This window comes from Asterias amurensis, chromosome 14 (assembly GCF_032118995.1).
Source record: "Asterias amurensis chromosome 14, ASM3211899v1".
Taxonomy (NCBI): domain Eukaryota; kingdom Metazoa; phylum Echinodermata; class Asteroidea; order Forcipulatida; family Asteriidae; genus Asterias; species Asterias amurensis.
In genome coordinates this window covers 10,050,648-10,068,854 of record NC_092661.1, presented here as the reverse complement: position 1 = coordinate 10,068,854, position 18,207 = coordinate 10,050,648, and the positions used below count along the sequence as shown (strand labels likewise).

General features: G+C 40.0%; 4 protein-coding genes across 4 annotated transcripts in view; 1 reads left to right on the top strand and 3 right to left on the bottom strand.

The window, feature by feature from the left end:
* The window catches only part of LOC139946881 (E3 ubiquitin-protein ligase E3D-like), a 40,712-nt gene extending 34,162 nt beyond the window's left edge, over positions 1 to 6,550 (bottom strand). Inside the window, exons 1-5 of the mRNA XM_071944641.1 lie at positions 6,213 to 6,550; positions 4,454 to 4,604; positions 3,671 to 3,837; positions 2,726 to 2,957; positions 1,113 to 1,176 (exon numbers count right to left, since the gene is read on the bottom strand). Coding sequence (XP_071800742.1) covers positions 1,113 to 1,176; positions 2,726 to 2,957; positions 3,671 to 3,837; positions 4,454 to 4,604; positions 6,213 to 6,319 — 721 coding nt within the window. The 5' untranslated portion in view covers positions 6,320 to 6,550. The remainder of the gene's footprint in view (positions 1 to 1,112; positions 1,177 to 2,725; positions 2,958 to 3,670; positions 3,838 to 4,453; positions 4,605 to 6,212) is intronic.
* Positions 6,551 to 7,884: 1,334 nt separating this feature from the next.
* LOC139947471 (S-crystallin 4-like) lies at positions 7,885 to 12,275 on the top strand. The gene is made up of 5 exons (XM_071945394.1): positions 7,885 to 8,171; positions 8,825 to 8,917; positions 9,784 to 9,902; positions 10,777 to 10,887; positions 11,641 to 12,275. The coding sequence occupies exons 1-5, from the start codon at positions 8,039 to 8,041 to the stop codon at positions 11,797 to 11,799; spliced, it is 615 nt and encodes a 204-aa protein (XP_071801495.1). The 5' UTR covers positions 7,885 to 8,038; the 3' UTR covers positions 11,800 to 12,275.
* Positions 12,276 to 13,291: 1,016 nt separating this feature from the next.
* Positions 13,292 to 14,377, bottom strand: LOC139947472 (perlucin-like). Its single transcript, XM_071945395.1, has one exon. It carries the CDS (start codon positions 14,269 to 14,271, stop codon positions 13,789 to 13,791), a length of 483 nt encoding a protein of 160 aa, XP_071801496.1. The 5' UTR covers positions 14,272 to 14,377; the 3' UTR covers positions 13,292 to 13,788.
* Positions 14,378 to 15,766: 1,389 nt separating this feature from the next.
* LOC139947393 (C-type lectin 9a-like) lies at positions 15,767 to 17,227 on the bottom strand. Its single transcript, XM_071945297.1, has 2 exons — positions 16,858 to 17,227; positions 15,767 to 15,855 (listed from the first exon to the last, which is right to left on the bottom strand). Exons 1-2 carry the CDS (start codon positions 17,225 to 17,227, stop codon positions 15,767 to 15,769), a joined length of 459 nt encoding a protein of 152 aa, XP_071801398.1.
* Between the last annotated feature and the right edge of the window lie 980 nt (positions 17,228 to 18,207).

The window sequence follows — 18,207 nt, the reverse complement described above, 5'->3', positions numbered from 1 at the left end:
CAAAAGTATATAATAAGTAGGGGTTGAGCCCAGAGTTTCTGGTTCAAATAGCAGGCACTCTTGTTTACAGGTTTCCTCAGGCTTGTGAGCTAGAGTAATTAACGAGGCAACCTTGGTTTCATTCCCAGAAATATAAAATATTAATATAAAAAAAGAATTATGAAATAAACCGTCACTTCTATTATGTCATACATGACGAGTAATGGCCTAGCAGTTAAGAGCACCGGATTCAAATTCTGGTGTTTCTGATCAGCAGAGTGTGGGTTCGAGTCCCAGTTGTGACACAAAAAAGCAAGACACTTAACCATGATGCTTCTTCCTTTGGATGGGACGTTAAGGGGTAATAATGTGGAAGCGCCATGAGCGTCACTGGGTGATGGACCTGAGCGCTATAAGAAGTCACTATTACTATTATTATAATAATTAAAGCGGTTAGTCCCATGTGTTGTGTAACGCACGTAAAAGAATCCAGTGCATTAAACGAAAAGAGAAGGGGTTCACCCCAGTGTTCCTGGTTTGATTGGCTGCATACTTTGCTGGCCTATTGCGGCAAAACACCTTTTAAACCATAACATGGTGCTATGTAAAAGGAGTACATGTAGCTCTCATATAATAATGAGTTTATGTAGCGCTGTTTCACTCCCGGACGGGTGTCTCAAAGCGCTTCAAATTATTACCCCTGGTCACTGGGCCTTAATTCACTCCTTAAACCATCTCAGCTCCCTGGGGAGTATACAGCCTCGTGCAACAAATGCGCTACTCGGCTAAACCAATCACAAGAACCATCTCTGCCCTCACAGGTACCTATTTTACCCCTGGGTGGCAGCACTGCTGGGTGGAGAGAAACAATTATAGTCAAGTGTCTTGCTCAGGGACACAAGTGTCACGACCGGGATTCGAACCCACACTCTGCTGAACAGAATCAGCAGAGCTTGAATTCGGTGCTCTTAACCGCTCGGCCACGACACCCTACACCAGACACCCTATAACTCAAACATAGTCCCACATCCCTTGCAGGAAAATAATGCAAGCTAAAACACCTTGATCATCACTGATTGATGGATATGCGCGCTTTGTAAGAATCCACTATTTTTATCATTATTACTTTGTACCTTTTGTTAAACCTTCTCCAAGTGAAGAGCGGCATCGCCTGCATAGAAGAGACAACGAAGACTCCTGGAAGAGATCAAGCAAGAAGAAAAACTAAAGTTTAAGCCACAACATAATGCACATAATATTTTACCTACAAGCAGACAAGATATTCAAAATTGGTAATGTTGCTAAAAGTTTAAAGAACTCTATTAGTTGTCACATTAATGCACACGGTTATACGGGCCCATGTAAAAGTTTAAAGAACTCTATTAGTTGTCACATTAATGCACACGGTTATACAGGCCCATGCCTGATTGCCTCGTCATCATGCATTGAAATATAGAACATTTATAGCAACATTGTCAGCAACAACCTCGGCCGTAGCCGTAGCCACCAACTCTGGGCCCAATTTCATGGCTCTGCTTACCACCAAATTCTGTGCTGACGATCACGATTGCCCGCTTACGTGCAAGCACCAAATTTCTGCGCTAGCCTTGTAAGCGAAGAATGCCGAGTACGCACGCGCAGAAGCCAAACTTCGCCCCTAACCCGTGAAATACGCTTGCCCTACGCACAGAGTTCTCTGCTTCCGTAAGAGCAGATTCTGTGCTTACTGCAAGCAGAGCCATGAAATGGACCCTTCCCATGAAATATGCTCATCACATTCACGCATGCGCACAGACCCTGTTGGTTGGCAAACGCCATAGAGTTGTGCACTAAGCAGATGCGCAATCGCGTCTGCGTCACGCACCCATTGGCAGTGTACAAAACAGCGCGATGTTCCCTCATTTTGCCAACCAAAACGTTAGTGCGCATGCGCTATGTGCAATTTACATATTTCATGGGAAGGGTCTACTGGGCACAGAATATGATAAGCAGCTTGGCCTGAGTAATCTTCTTTTACACAGCTAAAACTCTTTGCTTACACTGTAAGTAAGGAATGATGGCCTTGAGCTTATACTCATTTGCAGCAAGCAGAGCAATGAAATTGATTCTTGAAAGATTAACAACTAACAAAAGTGCTTGAATCACACCACAAGTTGGTTCTGTTTGGTTGCATAAAGTTTGAATATAAATTTTAAGTGACTGATTATCTTTCCTTTGTGATTTATTTTTGCACAGCTAACATTGGATAAGAACAATACCCTTTAGCATGCACTGTCAAGTTAAACTTGTGGTCCAACCAAACAGTGCCCTCGTGCATCAAGAATACGAGAACTTACAATGCCTCTTTCATTGACCCTATTCATAAACTGACTTCATCACCACAGGCAATGGAGAGCTGTTGATAGTAAAAACATTGTGAGAAACGGCTCCCTCTGAAGTAATGATAGTTTTTGAAAAAAAAGGTAATTTCTCACTCATTAAAACTCCTCAGGTCTAAAGCTTTTTATTAGGCATCTGAAAGCACACTAATTTGTGCAACAAGGATGGGTTCAATATTTTCTTGCAACTTGGATGATTAATTGAGTCCAAATGTTCACAAATTTGATATGTTTAATTGCATGTTGGGATACACCAAGTGAGAATACTGGTTTTTGACAGTATTACCAAACGTGTCCAGTACATTTAAGAAAGAAGTTAGGCTACCTGTCTGCTTTTTAATTTTCATACCCCCATCAAGAAAACTTACCTTTCGTGTGACAGGAGCATCTGCAGTCTTCGGCCGCCTTAGTATAAAAGCCTCCTTGCATAGCATGCTGGGATGCAAAAGAATGTATAGAGCACCCACCAGGCAGTCCGAGTCCGACGGCAACAGCGACTGGTTTGCAAACCGCCCCGTCTCTTTGTTACCATGGCAACACCAATTCTCAGACAGCTCTCTCCAGTTCTCAGAGGGAAGGGGGAGAACTCTGTCAAACGTGCTACAAGCAAAAGACATGAACAGTAGATCTCACTATACTTTGCAAGGATTGCTACTCACGAGAAATTCTGGTCCAGTCAATATTTTTAGCTAAAAGTACTGCGGTCTTGTTGACTTTCCCCCCAAATTTTATCCCCTTGCTCTGTTTCATTACACTAGTCTGCTCCCAGTTGTCTGCATCCAGAAACAAGTTTGAGTGCACATACACGTTTAGTTGACTAGTGACCAGCAATGTATGCGCAGCGACACACTCACTTAAAGGACTTGTTTTGAAACCTAGTCAATCATCGATACAACGGTATTCAACACTCGATTGTCTTGCGCCTTTTCACTGTAGACCTTTATCACGATGTGGCCATCTTGATTTTACTCCATTCCAACTCACCGTAACCAAACCGAGGCTGGACGAAATAATAGTTTGGTGCCATGTTCACACGATTAATCTAAGCATTCATTATCATAGGCAACATGACCAAGATGGTGACAGCGTGATAAAGGTCTTAAGTGTCACTGGTTCCCCTCTGCTCTTTACAGTGTTAACATGAAACAGGCTATTGGGACCAGTGAAGAAACCATGCTCTATGAGGCTGGTTCCAAATGGTTGACCACAGTAGGCAACCATGGGTGACCAGCCCAGGTACGAGTCAAAATAGTCAACCTTTAGTTAACCACGGTGCACACCCGAACTTGCTCCAGAAAGTGCACAAGACTCACCATTGATTCAATGCAATCTTGGCTCTGCACATCCCACATGTGAGGATACAGGAAGCCTGGCTCAAGAATCCACATTCTTCTTTCTCTCTGGCTTCAGAAATCTCCCTGGTGTCTTTAGAGTGACCCTCCGCCACCTGCAACCTCATATGGAGACCCTCCTCAGGTACCTGTGGAGGATAAAAAGGAGGATAAAATGCTCATCAAGTCACAACACTCCTAAGGTGACAGGTTTTTTTTTCTTCAGCCGTGTCATGCATCTGGAACTCTTTACCACTTAATCTTAGGTCTTGTCTTTGTACCACAAAATTCAAATCTCTTCTCAAAACTTATCTTATGTCACAGGTTTTCAAGGACTAATTTTGTTGGGTCCGTTTTTCTTCTAACCCTTGGCACTCATAAAAGCATGCTAACTTTTCGCTGCTTGCTGTATGGCAATGAACACTGACGTTATATTATATGTCATGGTGAACAAGCAAGCTGGCCGCCTAATTTTCTTGCTAACCTGTGAAATATGCTTAGCTCAAACAAATTTGTCGGCTTAGTTAGCACGCAAATTTGCTTATTGCTCAGCAGCACTCTGAAAAATTGATCCCACCAGGTCGTAAGTGGTGGATTTCACAAAAAGTTAAGACTAGTTTTATCTTATCTGAGTAAGAATGAGTTACTCGTCCTAACCTAGGTCTTAATCCTTAGTTAGGATTATTTTTGGGAAATCGACCCCACTAGTCCTAAATCCTAGTTTGTTTTCTTTCCTCTATGGTTGCAAGGAGGTGATCATCTTACCCAGTGAAGTCCGTTGCAGGTTTTAGGAAGAAGTTTAATTCCATTCAGCTGGAAGACATCACACGATTTATCAGACCATAAATTTATGTTCAGGGAGTGAGGAAGAACTTCAACTTGGAATGTACTTGGTGTGATCTGACACTTATCCTGGCTGTATAAACAAAACATAATGATGTATTTTATAGTTTTTTTTTATTAATCATATCACTAATGCAACCAAGGGATAATAATTTCTAAAAATGTGACTAGCACTGCGACCTGGAGGCCTGAAGAAAAGATGACGAAGATTAGAAATAAAACATCAAAAACAGATGTGCACGTGTAATCTGGATAAGAGGTCCTGTTTTCAAGGTGTCCCTCAAATCGTGGCAAATCGTTTACTTCTCTGTGCGCGATGTAAACAGTCCCTAGATAACATTTTTGAGGTTTTAATTGCCAAGCAAAGAGTCTCCTCGCCCTTGACCAAAACTTAGAAACACGTAAGGCTCCACTGGTTATTTGCACTTCTTGTAAATGCAAAAAGTTTGGTATTTTAGGCATTTCTACAAGGTATAAAAAAATGTCATAATGTTGGGCCATATAAAACAATTTGCCCACCGAAAAAGTTTCATCAAACACTATTTCAATTCACAATTCACGATGATCAAATCACGTGACTGAACATTCTGCTGAGCATTCTTGGAAAAACATACAGTAGGCTTAAAGAAGCCATGTGCCTTATATAATTTTCTAATATTTGTTTAGATTTTTTGTAACCCTCATATCAAATGTTATTATTAATATTAAATTTAAACATCGGCTTGGTGATTCAATTATCACTGTTTATTAATACGCTTTATTATAAATATTAAGAAAGAAAAAAATTGAAAACTAAATAAAAATCAGCTTTGAAAGCCAATAATTATTCACACTTTTTATTTAATTTTGCCAAGCAAAGAGTCTGCAGATGTTTCTCCAACCTATGGCTTCACCGGAAACCATACTTTGCCTTGAAAACAGGGGGAAAAATATATTTTAAAATGGGACCAGTTGAAGTCATCGAAGATCGGTGTGTGGTGTGAAAATGTCAATGTCCTTCAAGTTTTGATATGTTTGCATAGTAGGCCTACTTCATATAAACAAATGAAGGTAATTATAGCATCGGTTGATGGCATCATTTTGTTCCCAATTCAAAGAAAATGGCATAAAAAATACCGTGAAAACAGGTAAGAGGAGGATACGTGCTTTTACAATTTCTTGTCGTCTTGATTTTAAAATCACAACAGTACTGAAGTTGAAGGGATTGCAAAGGTTTTGCTCGAAGCTGTACATTTTGTACCTTGTAACCTTGTATTTATCCAAAAAATATCGGCTAAAGTAAATGATAATTTTCCATATCACTAATCAGTTATCACTCAGCCCACCTCTTTCTTGTTCAATCATTTTTTTTACAAAAGAAAAAGGGATCTCATTCTCATTTTATTATTGAGGTAATTTATTTCATATCGAACGAAAAGGTGGTGTGGCATGATACGGCAACTTTTCGATATAGAAGTGTGAACAAAACAATAACAATCCGAAGTCAGTCACTCAGTCATGCCAGTGCACTGCCTGCGCACTCAGCAGCCAGCCTGTTCGTCGAGCAGACGACAACACGTCACGACAATATTGTCATGCTTGTTTACATACAAAAATGAACAAAACTAAAGCTCCAGTTGTGGAAGAAGACGTTACACCATGTAAATTTCTTCGTGTAAATATAACCCTATACATTCCTCACCAGGGTTTGTCTTCGTCACACGAGGTCTGTATCTGTAAAACAACCTGCACTGCACGAATTTGTTGACGAACCTCAATGTAGACCGTGGGCACATTCGGCGCCGCCATTTTGAAGTATTGTTTTCTCTTCTCCTCCAAACTCTTGATGGCGGCATTTCACTTTGCTGTAGCGGATTTTGGGTTTTTCTCTCGGAGAATAATAAATTGTTTTATGGCTAGTTGACTTTTTAACTCACGCGGCAAAACGGTATGCATTTTCACTCTTTTTGTGTTAGTGTGTGGTACAGAACCAAAAAATATAGCCGTATAAAATTGTGTCCTGTGTGCGAAGGCCGTCACTTTTTTACTTTTGTGGGCCGGCCGGGTCGCAGCAGCAATATACATTTAGCCGGAAAACTTAGTGCGCAGCCGCAGTGTTCAAAGTCAAAGTCACACTTATGCAAAGTTTCCCGCTCTTTTGGGGCAGGTTGTCTGCACAAGACACAACCATCCACCCCTACGCTTTATTGATAAAAACTGGGGATGGGGTAAAAATAAAACCTATAAATGAAAAGAGACGTAATGCTCAAACAAAGAAAAACATATTTGAAGCCCGCCCTGGTGATTGTGTATAGGCCTTTTCTGTTTACCACTAATGCGAAATAATTAATGGGTGCGTTCGTTTAGCTTCCCTGGGTCATCTCGAGTCTGCCCCGGTGCGTTCGAATGGCTTTTGACGTCATTCCAGGGGCTCACCTGGGTCAGCCCCCAGTGCCCTGCTTGTGGAGTGGGTCACTTGGGGGCTGGCCCCATCAGGTAAACGACGTCACTACGAGAGCGGTGAGTGGTCGTTCGTTTAGCTCTTGTCAGGGGCTCCCCCAGGCCGGGGGGGGGGGGGGGGCGCGCAGGGTAGTCCCAGGGGGAAGCTAAACGAACGCACCCAATGACTTTCGGCTGAAAGTAATGTTTTGCAAGGGTGTCGTATCTGCGTAACGGAAAAAAAACTTGCGTCAAAAACAAAAAAATTGAGTGAATATGGGTACACGCAGGATGGGGGCTTTATAGGGGCCTAAAAGGAATAGGGGCTACAAAATATGAGAAGCGTTACTGTCAGTAATGCCTCCAATATTCAACTGTGAAATGTTTCTCAAAGTGCATTGTATATCAAGCTGCTTGGATAGGCTTCTGACCAGAAGTTGTTTGTAATTCTAAGAATGAAACTACCCCATAACGGACGAAGCACTGATGGGAACGGGATGTTTGTGAAATGCAATTATATATTTTCAAAGCTGGGCCAGTGTTGCATCCAGCCAGTCGGGGTCTTGTTTTCTGACAACCCAGGTCTCGACTTGAACTTTCACTGGGCGGGTTCGTTACCCCCCCCCCCCCCCCCCCAACCCAACCCCAAGGCTAAGTTCATATCAAAACGTGAACCGATTTTGTTATTATAACAATATGCCATAATTTGGTTTTATTTTGTTTGGAGAAAAAAAACTACCGACTCTCGCTATCAAAACACTTTCCAGAAACTTCTACATGTATTTACCTTATCATGGTCGAGTCTGCATGCTACACGCTGTGCTAACATGATAACAATGGGCATACAATGATTTTGCAAAAATCATCCAGGGCCTTACGAACCTTTGGCCTTGAGCTGGACAAAGGTACAATGCATGCGCGTAGACTGCCTATACAATCGTTATAATGGCAAGCGCTGTGCTCACGTACATGTAGTTTAAATAGCCAGACATAAAACCAGACGTACACTTGCATGCAACTACACTTGCCAAGCACCACTTCAGTCTCCAACTCCATCAGTACTTCACATAAAATCAACTTGCTTCAAAGATGCCTGCCTTCAAAGTGATATATTTCGACGCTCGCGGCCGGGCTGAGCCTACCCGTATGATGTTAGCTCATGCCGGCCAGGAGTTTGAGGATGTTCGCTACACATCGGAGGAATGGGGAAAGAACAAAGCTAGTAAGTTTAGTTTGGCAGGGGCGGGGCTCAAAGAGCAATCTGTTGAAGTTATTGCGTGCAATGTACACGCATATGTTACCATTCTAATTTTTGGTAATTATCATAAACAGCTAGGCTTTCAACGAGTAGGCTTTATAGGCCTACCAGCATAGACGAAAGTAATATTAGTATGTTTTTTTCTTATGAATAATGGTAACTGGAGTGGGGCGGGACTGAATAAATGGTGGCGCTAGCCAGATCAGAGATTCTCAATTACTGTTGACTTGAAAGACATAAAACTGTACACTCTGATTAGGTTTTATAGATAAGGTCCATTATACATTGATATTGTGTTCCGAAACTGAAGTTGTATGTATATGCCTATAATAAACCACACATAAGCTAATATAATTATTACTCTATTTCTCAAAATTCAATGGACACATTTCTGTATCAGTCACTATCGGACTACCACTTTTTCACAAAGGCAAGATCTTGTTTGAGTGAATAGGACACTATTATTTCATAATGAATGAAAAAGTGACATCCCGGATACAGAAATGTGACCATCCCTCCAGACAAAAATCATTAAAAGATATCCACCTACCATTGTTTTTAAATGTTATTGTTCTGTAGGCCCCCTAATTGATTTTTTTTTTATTTCATTCCAATAGCAACTCCAATGCAGCAGTTGCCATTATTGATGGTAGATAGCAGACCGATTCCACAAGGCAGAGCTATGCATGGATTTGTCGCCAGAGAGTTTGGTATGTAATAATTACATCCATAACAAACTAATATGAAGAAAATTTTGTGAAAAATGTTTTGTGTATGTGAGTGATGCTTTATGGTGTTTTGTTGCAAAACTGATCTAAAGGCAGTGGACACTGTGAAACATTGTGAGAAACGCTCCCTCTGAAGTAACCTTGTTTTCGAGAAAGGAGTAATTTTCCACAAATTTGATTTTGAGACCACGGATTTAGATTATGAGGTCACAAGCATCTGAATGCACACACCTTTGTGTGACAAGGTTTTTTTTTTACTTTAATTACTATTTTGCATCTTCGATGACCAGTTGAGCTCAAGTTTTTACAGGTTTGTTTTATGCATATATGTTGAGATACACCAAGTGAAAAGACTGGTCTTTGACAATTACCAATAGTGTCCAGTGTCTTTAAAAGCTTGCTGATAATTCAGTGTTATTGTTATAAAACAAAACAGCTCTGAATTTAACCCAAATTCAAGGTCCCATCAGACTTTACTAAAATTTCGGGGCCAGGTTGACCTAGAAAGTGGTTTTTAAAAAGGCGTTTTGATTCATTTTGGGGTCAAAATGATCATTTGTTGAATGAACTGGGTCAGACTGACCTGAAAGTGGTCTTTGAAAAAATCTGATTTTAACACAGATTTTGCATAATTTTGATCAAGTTCTGGGTAATTCTGGCATGGATTCAGGGTCATACTGACCAAGACGTGGGTCAAGTCCGACTTGACCTGAATCTGGGTCAATTCAGGCCCATAGGGGGGTTTAAGGAGCACTTGACTTTACTGTATCCCAAATGTCACTGAGACTCACCCCCTGCTTTCTCTGTGTGATTTCATCTCTATTTTTTTTTTTTTTTTTTTTTTTTAGGACTGAATGGAGCCAATAATGAAGAAACTACCAAGATTGATATCATTATTGCAACATTGGAGGACATTTTTGACCCACTTGGAAGGATCCTTTTCTACGAGAAAGATGAAGAAAAGAAGGTTGGTCTTCATGTTGTTATCATTTATTGGATAGATTAGTGATTTTCAGGGATGATGCAAATGACTTATCAAACACTAATGGGAGACTTTAAAACTCTAGGTGGCAGCAGACATCCCAGGTCATTACTGTTGTTGATGTGGCTCTGAGCATACTCACAATTACGAGAACAGAGTATTTTTCATCTGGTGAGTCTGCTGCCACCTAGTGTCCCCAAAAGTCTCACTTTAGAAGTTTTGGCGTTTGGGATTGAAGAGAGCTCCAATGTCAAATTCAGTTTGAAGAAAAGAAAAATCAAAACATTCTTTTGACTAGCGCACAAATTTTCCTTGTACAAACCAATTGTTTGTTAATGTTCAATGATGTCATGTTTCGAATTTCGCTCTGAAAGTGTACAAAATAAGAAGACATTATTAGGGGTTTAGACTTCTTGAGGTCTTGTCTTTTGGAAATTGAGTGCATCTGAATACTTCATTTGACCTTTGAAACCTTTACATATTGACAAAACAGGGCTAGATAGCGCAGGTGTTTAGAGAGCCGACATGTTAATTCGGAGGTCATTGGTTCAAATCCCATTCTAGTCAGTTTGTATTTGTCTTCATATAATTAATAAATAGAAAAAATGCATTTTGAACCAAATGTGAAAAATAACATTATTGTTGAAAGTCGTTAGACTCAAGCAATGGAAAGATTGTGGGTTCAAATCCCGCCTGAGTGATTTGCTTGTGGATTTTTTCCCCACAGAACTCAGGAAAGTACTCAGTATATCCCCCAGTGCTTAATTCTCATCGGTGTAAGGTTAAAAAACTGATTTAAAAAAACTTACATCTTTTAAAAATAAAAGAAACATCTATTACATTTTTTGTTTTCCTACAGAAAAAAGACCTGGAGGCATTCTACAATGAGAAGTCTCTCAAATTTCTGGATGCTTTGGAAAAGTTCTTGGTGTTCAACAAGGGTGGTGATGGTTTCTTTATCGGAGATAAGGTACTTTTAAAAGAAATTATGTAATTTTCACTGTCACCGTCGAATGAGGTGCATGCTGGTCTAGGTAGCGATCAAGTTTGATCCCTAGCTAGATCAGCATGCACCTTAATCAACAGCTCTTGCGCAGTGGGTATTTTTCGAAAGGTCTGTAGATTACATCAATTGCGACCTGTCGTATATCTTGAATTTTGCAGCCTTGGCCTTAAACTTTTGCTTTAATCTCCTCTGCTCAAGTCTCTGCTCAAGTCAAAAAATATAACGAGTCTTTTACCTCACGTTAAAACATGGTAAAAATGGTTTTCTCCAGAATGCTCCAAGCCAAATTTCTGAAAAACGCGGGGTCAAACAAACCCGCGCGACAAAGGAATCGTGACGTCAGTGGCGGCTATTTGATGTGGAAAATAGTGCCCTCAGCTGCCAAAGCTGGAGAACTGTGTTCAAACCCAATTATGGGAAAATAGTCACTAGCTGGCGTCAAAGGGTCATTATAATAGATAAGCCGTTTTTTACTCTCGGCTGAAAAAGCCGCGCGGCTGGGTGCATTTTTGACTTGAGTTATTTATTGCTAAATGCAAATGTTGAGAGTAAATGGTTATTAACCGGTATCTACGATGTCTATTTTGCCACAAAAATGGAATAGTTGAAATACTGAGGTAATCCTTTACTGGCTCTTTAAACCATGATTCTGTTTGACTTAACCAGTCCTGTATTATACCTTTAAAGGAATTAATGAAACAATTTTTTTCCCTACAGATAACTCGTGCAGACATCGTATTTTACTGCGGTGCAGAAGCCTACGGCAGAGATGATGTTCTTCAGAAGTACCCCAAACTGTTCGCTCTCAAGGGACGTGTTGCCCAGGACAAGAATATTGCAGCTTACTTGGCCAAGCGACCAGTAACTTCCTTTTAAACTAACACAAACAACTTGACAAAGAGGCAGTTAGTTTAATAGTTTTAAACAGCTTGTTCGGGATATTATTAATTTTACTGTCGTATGTAGAGTACTTCATCGGACTTGTTTTGACTACAATGAGCATTGTTTAATGTACAGTCGAACTTCGTCATAAGGAGCACTCTCAAAAGATGTTCTGCCTAAAAAGAGTACATTTTGAAGCCCTCCGGATCTCATTTCTACTTTGTGTTTCTTTGTTTGCTGTCCTCTTATAACAATATTCTTGATAATTTGGCCAGTCTAAGCGATTATCTGGTTATAAGTAGGATTTGAAACTTTGCATGGTGGAAATACGATATGGAAAGGTTTGCGGTAACAAGAGAGTTACAACGAGAGTGGACTGTACATGGGCAATGTTTTTACAGGGGGGTGACACGTTGGTACTGGCTGCTGAATGTACCCAGAATCTTCAACACTGTTTACAGGTTCTACACGGGTCTTAGTTCAGCAACTTTCTGACTTGGCTTCAGTGTAGGACTGTATCGATAATGGCGATAACTGGTCAATTTGGTATGGTGCACACGAGGATTCTGAAATTCGAACTGAAGCTAAAAGTTGATGTTAGAATGTTGTAACATGCAACTATAAACAACATGTGTATTTGAAATATGATGAGTTTTGCATATTAATAGGCTATGTTAAACTAGAGGACTATGTGAAACTCGTTGCGTATGCTTATAGTATCCATGCATATATTTTTGTTTTTCTTCTTCAAAATAAAACACCGCAGTAACACTGCATACAGGTAAATTCACCATGTACGATTGACTATTATCAAACAAAAACCCACAACAACTTCATCCCTGAGGAAAAATACCCAGCAACTTTGTTTTATTCACATAGCCTCACATTGGTGTATCTTATCTTGTTAACTGAAAAGTAAAAGCGAGTCAAACAAAAATTCTGTACCAATCCTTCTTTGATGTTAAACTACTGAAAAACAAGTTTTGAATAAATACGGGAAGTTTTGTTTTCAACGCCGTATAGGTCCAGTACTATTAAATAAGTAATCCTAAAAGGCATCACGGCTGAGAAATTCATTGCGAGTTATATTGCTTAGCCAAGATTATGTTCACCACTTTCTCGTAAGTGTCAATAGAGGGCATACAGTGTAGTTAAAAAAGCAGAGCATTGAGAGAGTTTGTCAACTTGTGATTTAGAAGCCACTTTTTGTCCGAGACACGTTCAGGCTACCACCAGACTGTACATTGGCTTGTGATGCATTTGGACTGGAAATGGCGCCCAGCAACCACTTGACCAAAGAAAAGTGGTCCCTTCATGTTATACTCTCTCAATACACTGCTCTGCAAGAAAACAAAAAAAATGATGTATAAAATAATTATTTCATTTCATTTCATTTATTAATTTCACAGGTCAAAATTCAAGTACAGAAAACAAGAACAGTAAAGAAAACAAAAACATGTATACATACTAGGAGAGAGAGGAAAAAAATAATAATAACATAGTTAATCATGAAACAAGGCAAAAACAAGCATATGAATAAATTACTTTATTTTTTCAAACCCAATTATTGCCAAGTCTGTTTTATTTCGCCTAAAATTAGTTATTTTTCTCTTCAGTATCATTGTTTTGTCCAACAATCTGTACATCTAATGATGCTGTCATCATGACAAAGGGTGTGGTCTTAATGTTGCAGTTCAATTGTGTATAGCAATGGTCTTTCGGGGACACTGTCACTTTAGCTTTTCTGGCCGATTGTGCAAAACGGTAATCTTTTTACCATAACTTACTTACGCAACAGTTACTTCTAGGAAAACAAAGGATGTCATATACAACTACTAAGAGCGTTTTGGAGATAAATATTTCTTTTGATGATGCCGGCCACTGTGGCGTCAAGTTGCTTCACTCGCAGCTGAGGTCAGCCAAATTGGTTTCCTGTTATCTCCAAAGTTGTTGGGGTGACCCTTGGCTTACAAGAATGGGTAGTCAGTTAGGTCGGTACTGGTATCGTTGAAGCATCTTGCAGATGTAAGGCAAACTCTTTGAACAAGGGTAATCATTCCAACCCATATCGGCCCTCATTTGGACACAATCCTCGTTACCAGAGTTATCAGGTTGGTTAGGGTACCACCAGTCTTGGGGCCCGGTGGGTTGACCGTCCTGCCACACCCAGTCACCTTCTATAGCGATGTCAGTTAACCCGATCCAGGCACTACCGTGCTGAATGTACCCAGCGAGGAACGCAGCTTCATCGGTGTCCAGTACCGAGGTGAGATGGGACTCTCTGCCGCCTTGCCCCTGGGCGTTGCAGTTGCTCTCGGCGGTTTTGAAAGTCTCTCGTTGTTCCACGTACATATAGCAATGTCGTCTATACGCATCCCATCCCAGCGGGCAGAGACAGCCTGCGTGCCCGTAGTGCACGATACCTGCTAGTAGAGCTAACAACTTGATGTCGGCGAGGAAATGCATTCTTATAGGAGTCGTTGTGAAATAAAGTTTTATCTGAGTTTTTTCCAAGTATTGACAGTGAATTTAGTTGTTGAAACGATGAACACCAGGGTTCAAGTGTCTTCTCCTTACAAAATGATACTTATTTTCATGAGGCAGCATTTAATATTAATGCATGTAAAATCGATCCACAATGGAGTCAAATTTAATCGAAATATACGTTTGAGGACTATCATTCATCAATTATTCATTGTACTTGTTCTACCAGGTTCGAAATCGTTAACAATTATTCCAGTATCCATATTATGAATATAATATATGGAGTGCCTGGTTATAAATAAATTGATCAAATAAGAAACCCAAACAATCGATGCTATACTTTGGCAGTGGCCCTGTCATTGTTTTATTACCCTGGGAGCAACCCATCTGTACAAACAACAGACTATTGACTTTTGTTGATCTCGAGCAATTTTTTGTCCGATTTCGTAGATTCGGGAAGTTATATGCCTCTTTCAACTCACTGGCTGCGAAAATTAATGGCAACTGTTTGCTTGTCTGTGAATCATTTCAACCTGAGCCCAGTTTCATAGAACTGCTTAAATGCACTGGACACCTTTTGCCATTACCAAAGACCAGTCTTCTCAACATTATGCATAAAATAAATAACAAACCTGTGAAATTTTGAACTCAAGTGGTCGTCAAAGTCGCGAGAGAATAATGGAAGAAAAAAACACCTTTGTCGCAGAAGTTGTGTGCCTTCAGATGATGAGGTCTCGAATTCAATTCTATTAAAGGCAGTGGACACTATTGGTATTCTCAAAATAAATTCCATCATAAAACCTTTCTTGATTACAAGTAATAGGGAGAGGTTGATAGTATAAAACATTGTGAGAAACAGCTCCCTCTGAAGTGACGTAGTTTTCGAGAAACAAAGAATTTTCCACGAATTCGAGTTTAGAATTTGAGGTCTCGAAATCAAGCATCAGAAAGCACACAACTTCGTGTGACAAGGGTGTTTTTTCTTTCATTATTATCTCGCAACTTCGACGACCGATTGAGCTCAAATTTTCACAGGTTTGTTATTTTATGCATATGTTGAGCTACACCGACTGTGAAGACTAGTCTTTGACAATACCAATAGTGTCCACATGTCTTTAATGAGAAATTACTTCAGAGGAAGCCGTTTCTCACAATGTTTAATACAATCATTTTTAACAGCTCGCTATTGCTCGTTACAAAGTATAAGTTATGCTAATACTAATTTTTTAATAATTATACCAATAGTGTCTATCAGCACAAAACAGGCTTAGCACAGCAATGCTCACCAGAATAGGGTTACATGCATAATGTTACATTGTGATCGGTATCCTACTGAGGATTTGAGGCATGGTGAGGAATCAATGCATATTTGGTATAAAAATATGATTGGTATCCTGTTCATTATTACCAAGCAAGGATTTTAAAGGTGCAGTATTTTTATGCTGAAGCAGCTCATGAAATTTTGCCCTGGGCCCTTTCATAACCCGGAGCTGGAGCCTGGAGACAGAGCTGGAGCCAACGCCGAGGTTTGGAAAATGTCCGTACATTGCCACATTGTTTTCCGACCTGATTCAAATTTTAAGAGAATGTGGGTTAATCACTCTTTAAAGGCAGTGGACACTATTGATAATTACTCAAAATGATTATTAGCATAAAACCTTATTAATTGGTGCTGCCATTCACTTAAAGACACTGACACCATTGGTAATTGTCAAAGACTAGTCTTCTCACTTTGTATATCTCAACATTATGCATAAAATAACAAACCTGTGGAAATTTGAGCTCAATTGGTCGTCGAAGTTGCAGGATATTAATGAAAAAACAACCTGGTCACACGAAGTTGTGTGCCTTCAGATGCTTGATTTCGAGACCTGAAATTCTAAATCTGAAGTCTCGAAATCAAATTTTGTGTAAAATTACTTCCTACTCGAAAACTACGTCACTTCAGAGGGAGCTGTTTCTCACAATGTTTTATACTATCAACCTCTCCCCACTATTTGTAATCAATAAAGGTTTTATGCTAATAATTATTTTGAGTAATTACCAATAGTGTCCATCACTACTTTTAAAGAAAACAGTATTACAGTATTTTAATTTTGCAAAATGTATATACAGACATCAAAGCCTGCCATTGTGGTGCTTGAGGCTTGTTCAAGCTTTCATAACAAGCTATCTGCTGTTTCAAGTTTGACTTGTCCAACATGACAAAGAAATATACGAGTTCTTATTGTACGAGTTCCTTACACAACTATGCACTCTGAACATTGTAACATTGTTGTCATATCTTGCTACGAAATGATTAATAGTGTTAAACTTACATGTACATTAAAAGCTTCATATGTAAATACATGTACGTCAGATTTAACCGCGAATCTCCAGGACCATGAAGGCAATGAGAGCCTTGAAGTGTGACGTCAGATATAATTCAGGCTAATGGAGCACTCGGTCTGTATTGGTATCGCTGTAACATCTTGCACACGTAGGGTAACTTGTAGTTGGTAGAACAATATGGGTAATTCAACCAGTAGTGAGTGGGATCGTCAACAAGCATTCGAACGCAGTCCTCACCAGAGTAATACAGATAGTTCTGTGGAGAGTTTGTGTCCCAGTTATAGAATATGTACGGCTCTCCGTCTGTCCATTGCCATGCTGAGAGGTAGTGGCCTTTAAGTCCAATCCAGAAATTAGAAGACTTATCCCTCGGTGCTAACCCTGCGATGAAGTCCTCTTCCCCGACGTACAGTACCGAAGCGAGGTGCGATTCGCGACCGTTGAGGCTCTTGCTGAGACAGATTGCTTCGGCATTGTAGAAGAAATCCGGCTGTGACACGTAAAGATAGCAGTGCCTGCCGTAGACGGACCAGCCTTTGGGACAAACACACTTAGCATGCCCTGAAGACGGCAACATCAACATCATCAAAATCATGTAGAACTTCATGGCGATTGTGAAATGAAATAGATAAGTGTTTCGTCTGTTCACGATTAATCTTTTTAAATTCCAGTTTATAACGACAACGCCAAAGCAGCTCTGCCTCACTTCCTACGAAAGTTGACTGAAGAAAACTCAAGCATCACCTTATATATTACCCCCCCCCCCCCGTATAGACGGTGGATGAGTGTTTTGTGACAACTTATGAATATTAATTCACTAGGCCTGCAGTGAATTAAGTATTGATGGAACTCAAACACTCATTGGCCAGAGCATGGCATGAGTTTCGAAATGGAAATACTTACACCAATTGGACATTTTTAAGGTAGTGCGTTTTTGATGTGGCCGTAGCAACTGACTCTTTTATTTCGGTTCTACTATGGAGGTAGAATAAACTGGACATTGGTTACTCACTGGCATCAGCAGAGGCATACTGTTCACGGATGTTTAAAAAAATATACGGGGAGGGGGGGGGGGGCCTTATTACGTTACTAGGTGTGGATGATTTTTTTTTACTTTTTATATATATGTCTTGGCAAAGTCGGATTGTATTTAGTGCCGGTTTGGTGTACTGTATAATATAGAGACATATATATTTAAGCAGAAAATACTGATCGAAAATGTGATTTGCTAAGCAACTAATAGAGTTGGGGCACCAGTCACAACAATGTAAACTTTATAAGATTTTGGTTGGTAACCTGTTTCTGTTCAGCAATACTATTCTGTGCGTATCACGTTTTTATGCATACAGGGTTTATCGGGTATTTTCAAAACGCCGGGTTGGGCCCCGGCTTTCAGCGCAGTCATCAATTTTCGAGCAGTATAAACTTTTTGCAGTGTGTTTCCAACCAAGCCCGATCCGAAGCAGGGGAGCCCCCGCCGACGTTTGGAAAATACACCTGGCAGCAATTTGGTTTCTTCTGCACATTAAAATTGCCATCCTCAATTTTCGTCCTGATTGTATTTTTAAGGATTCCCTTTATTAATCG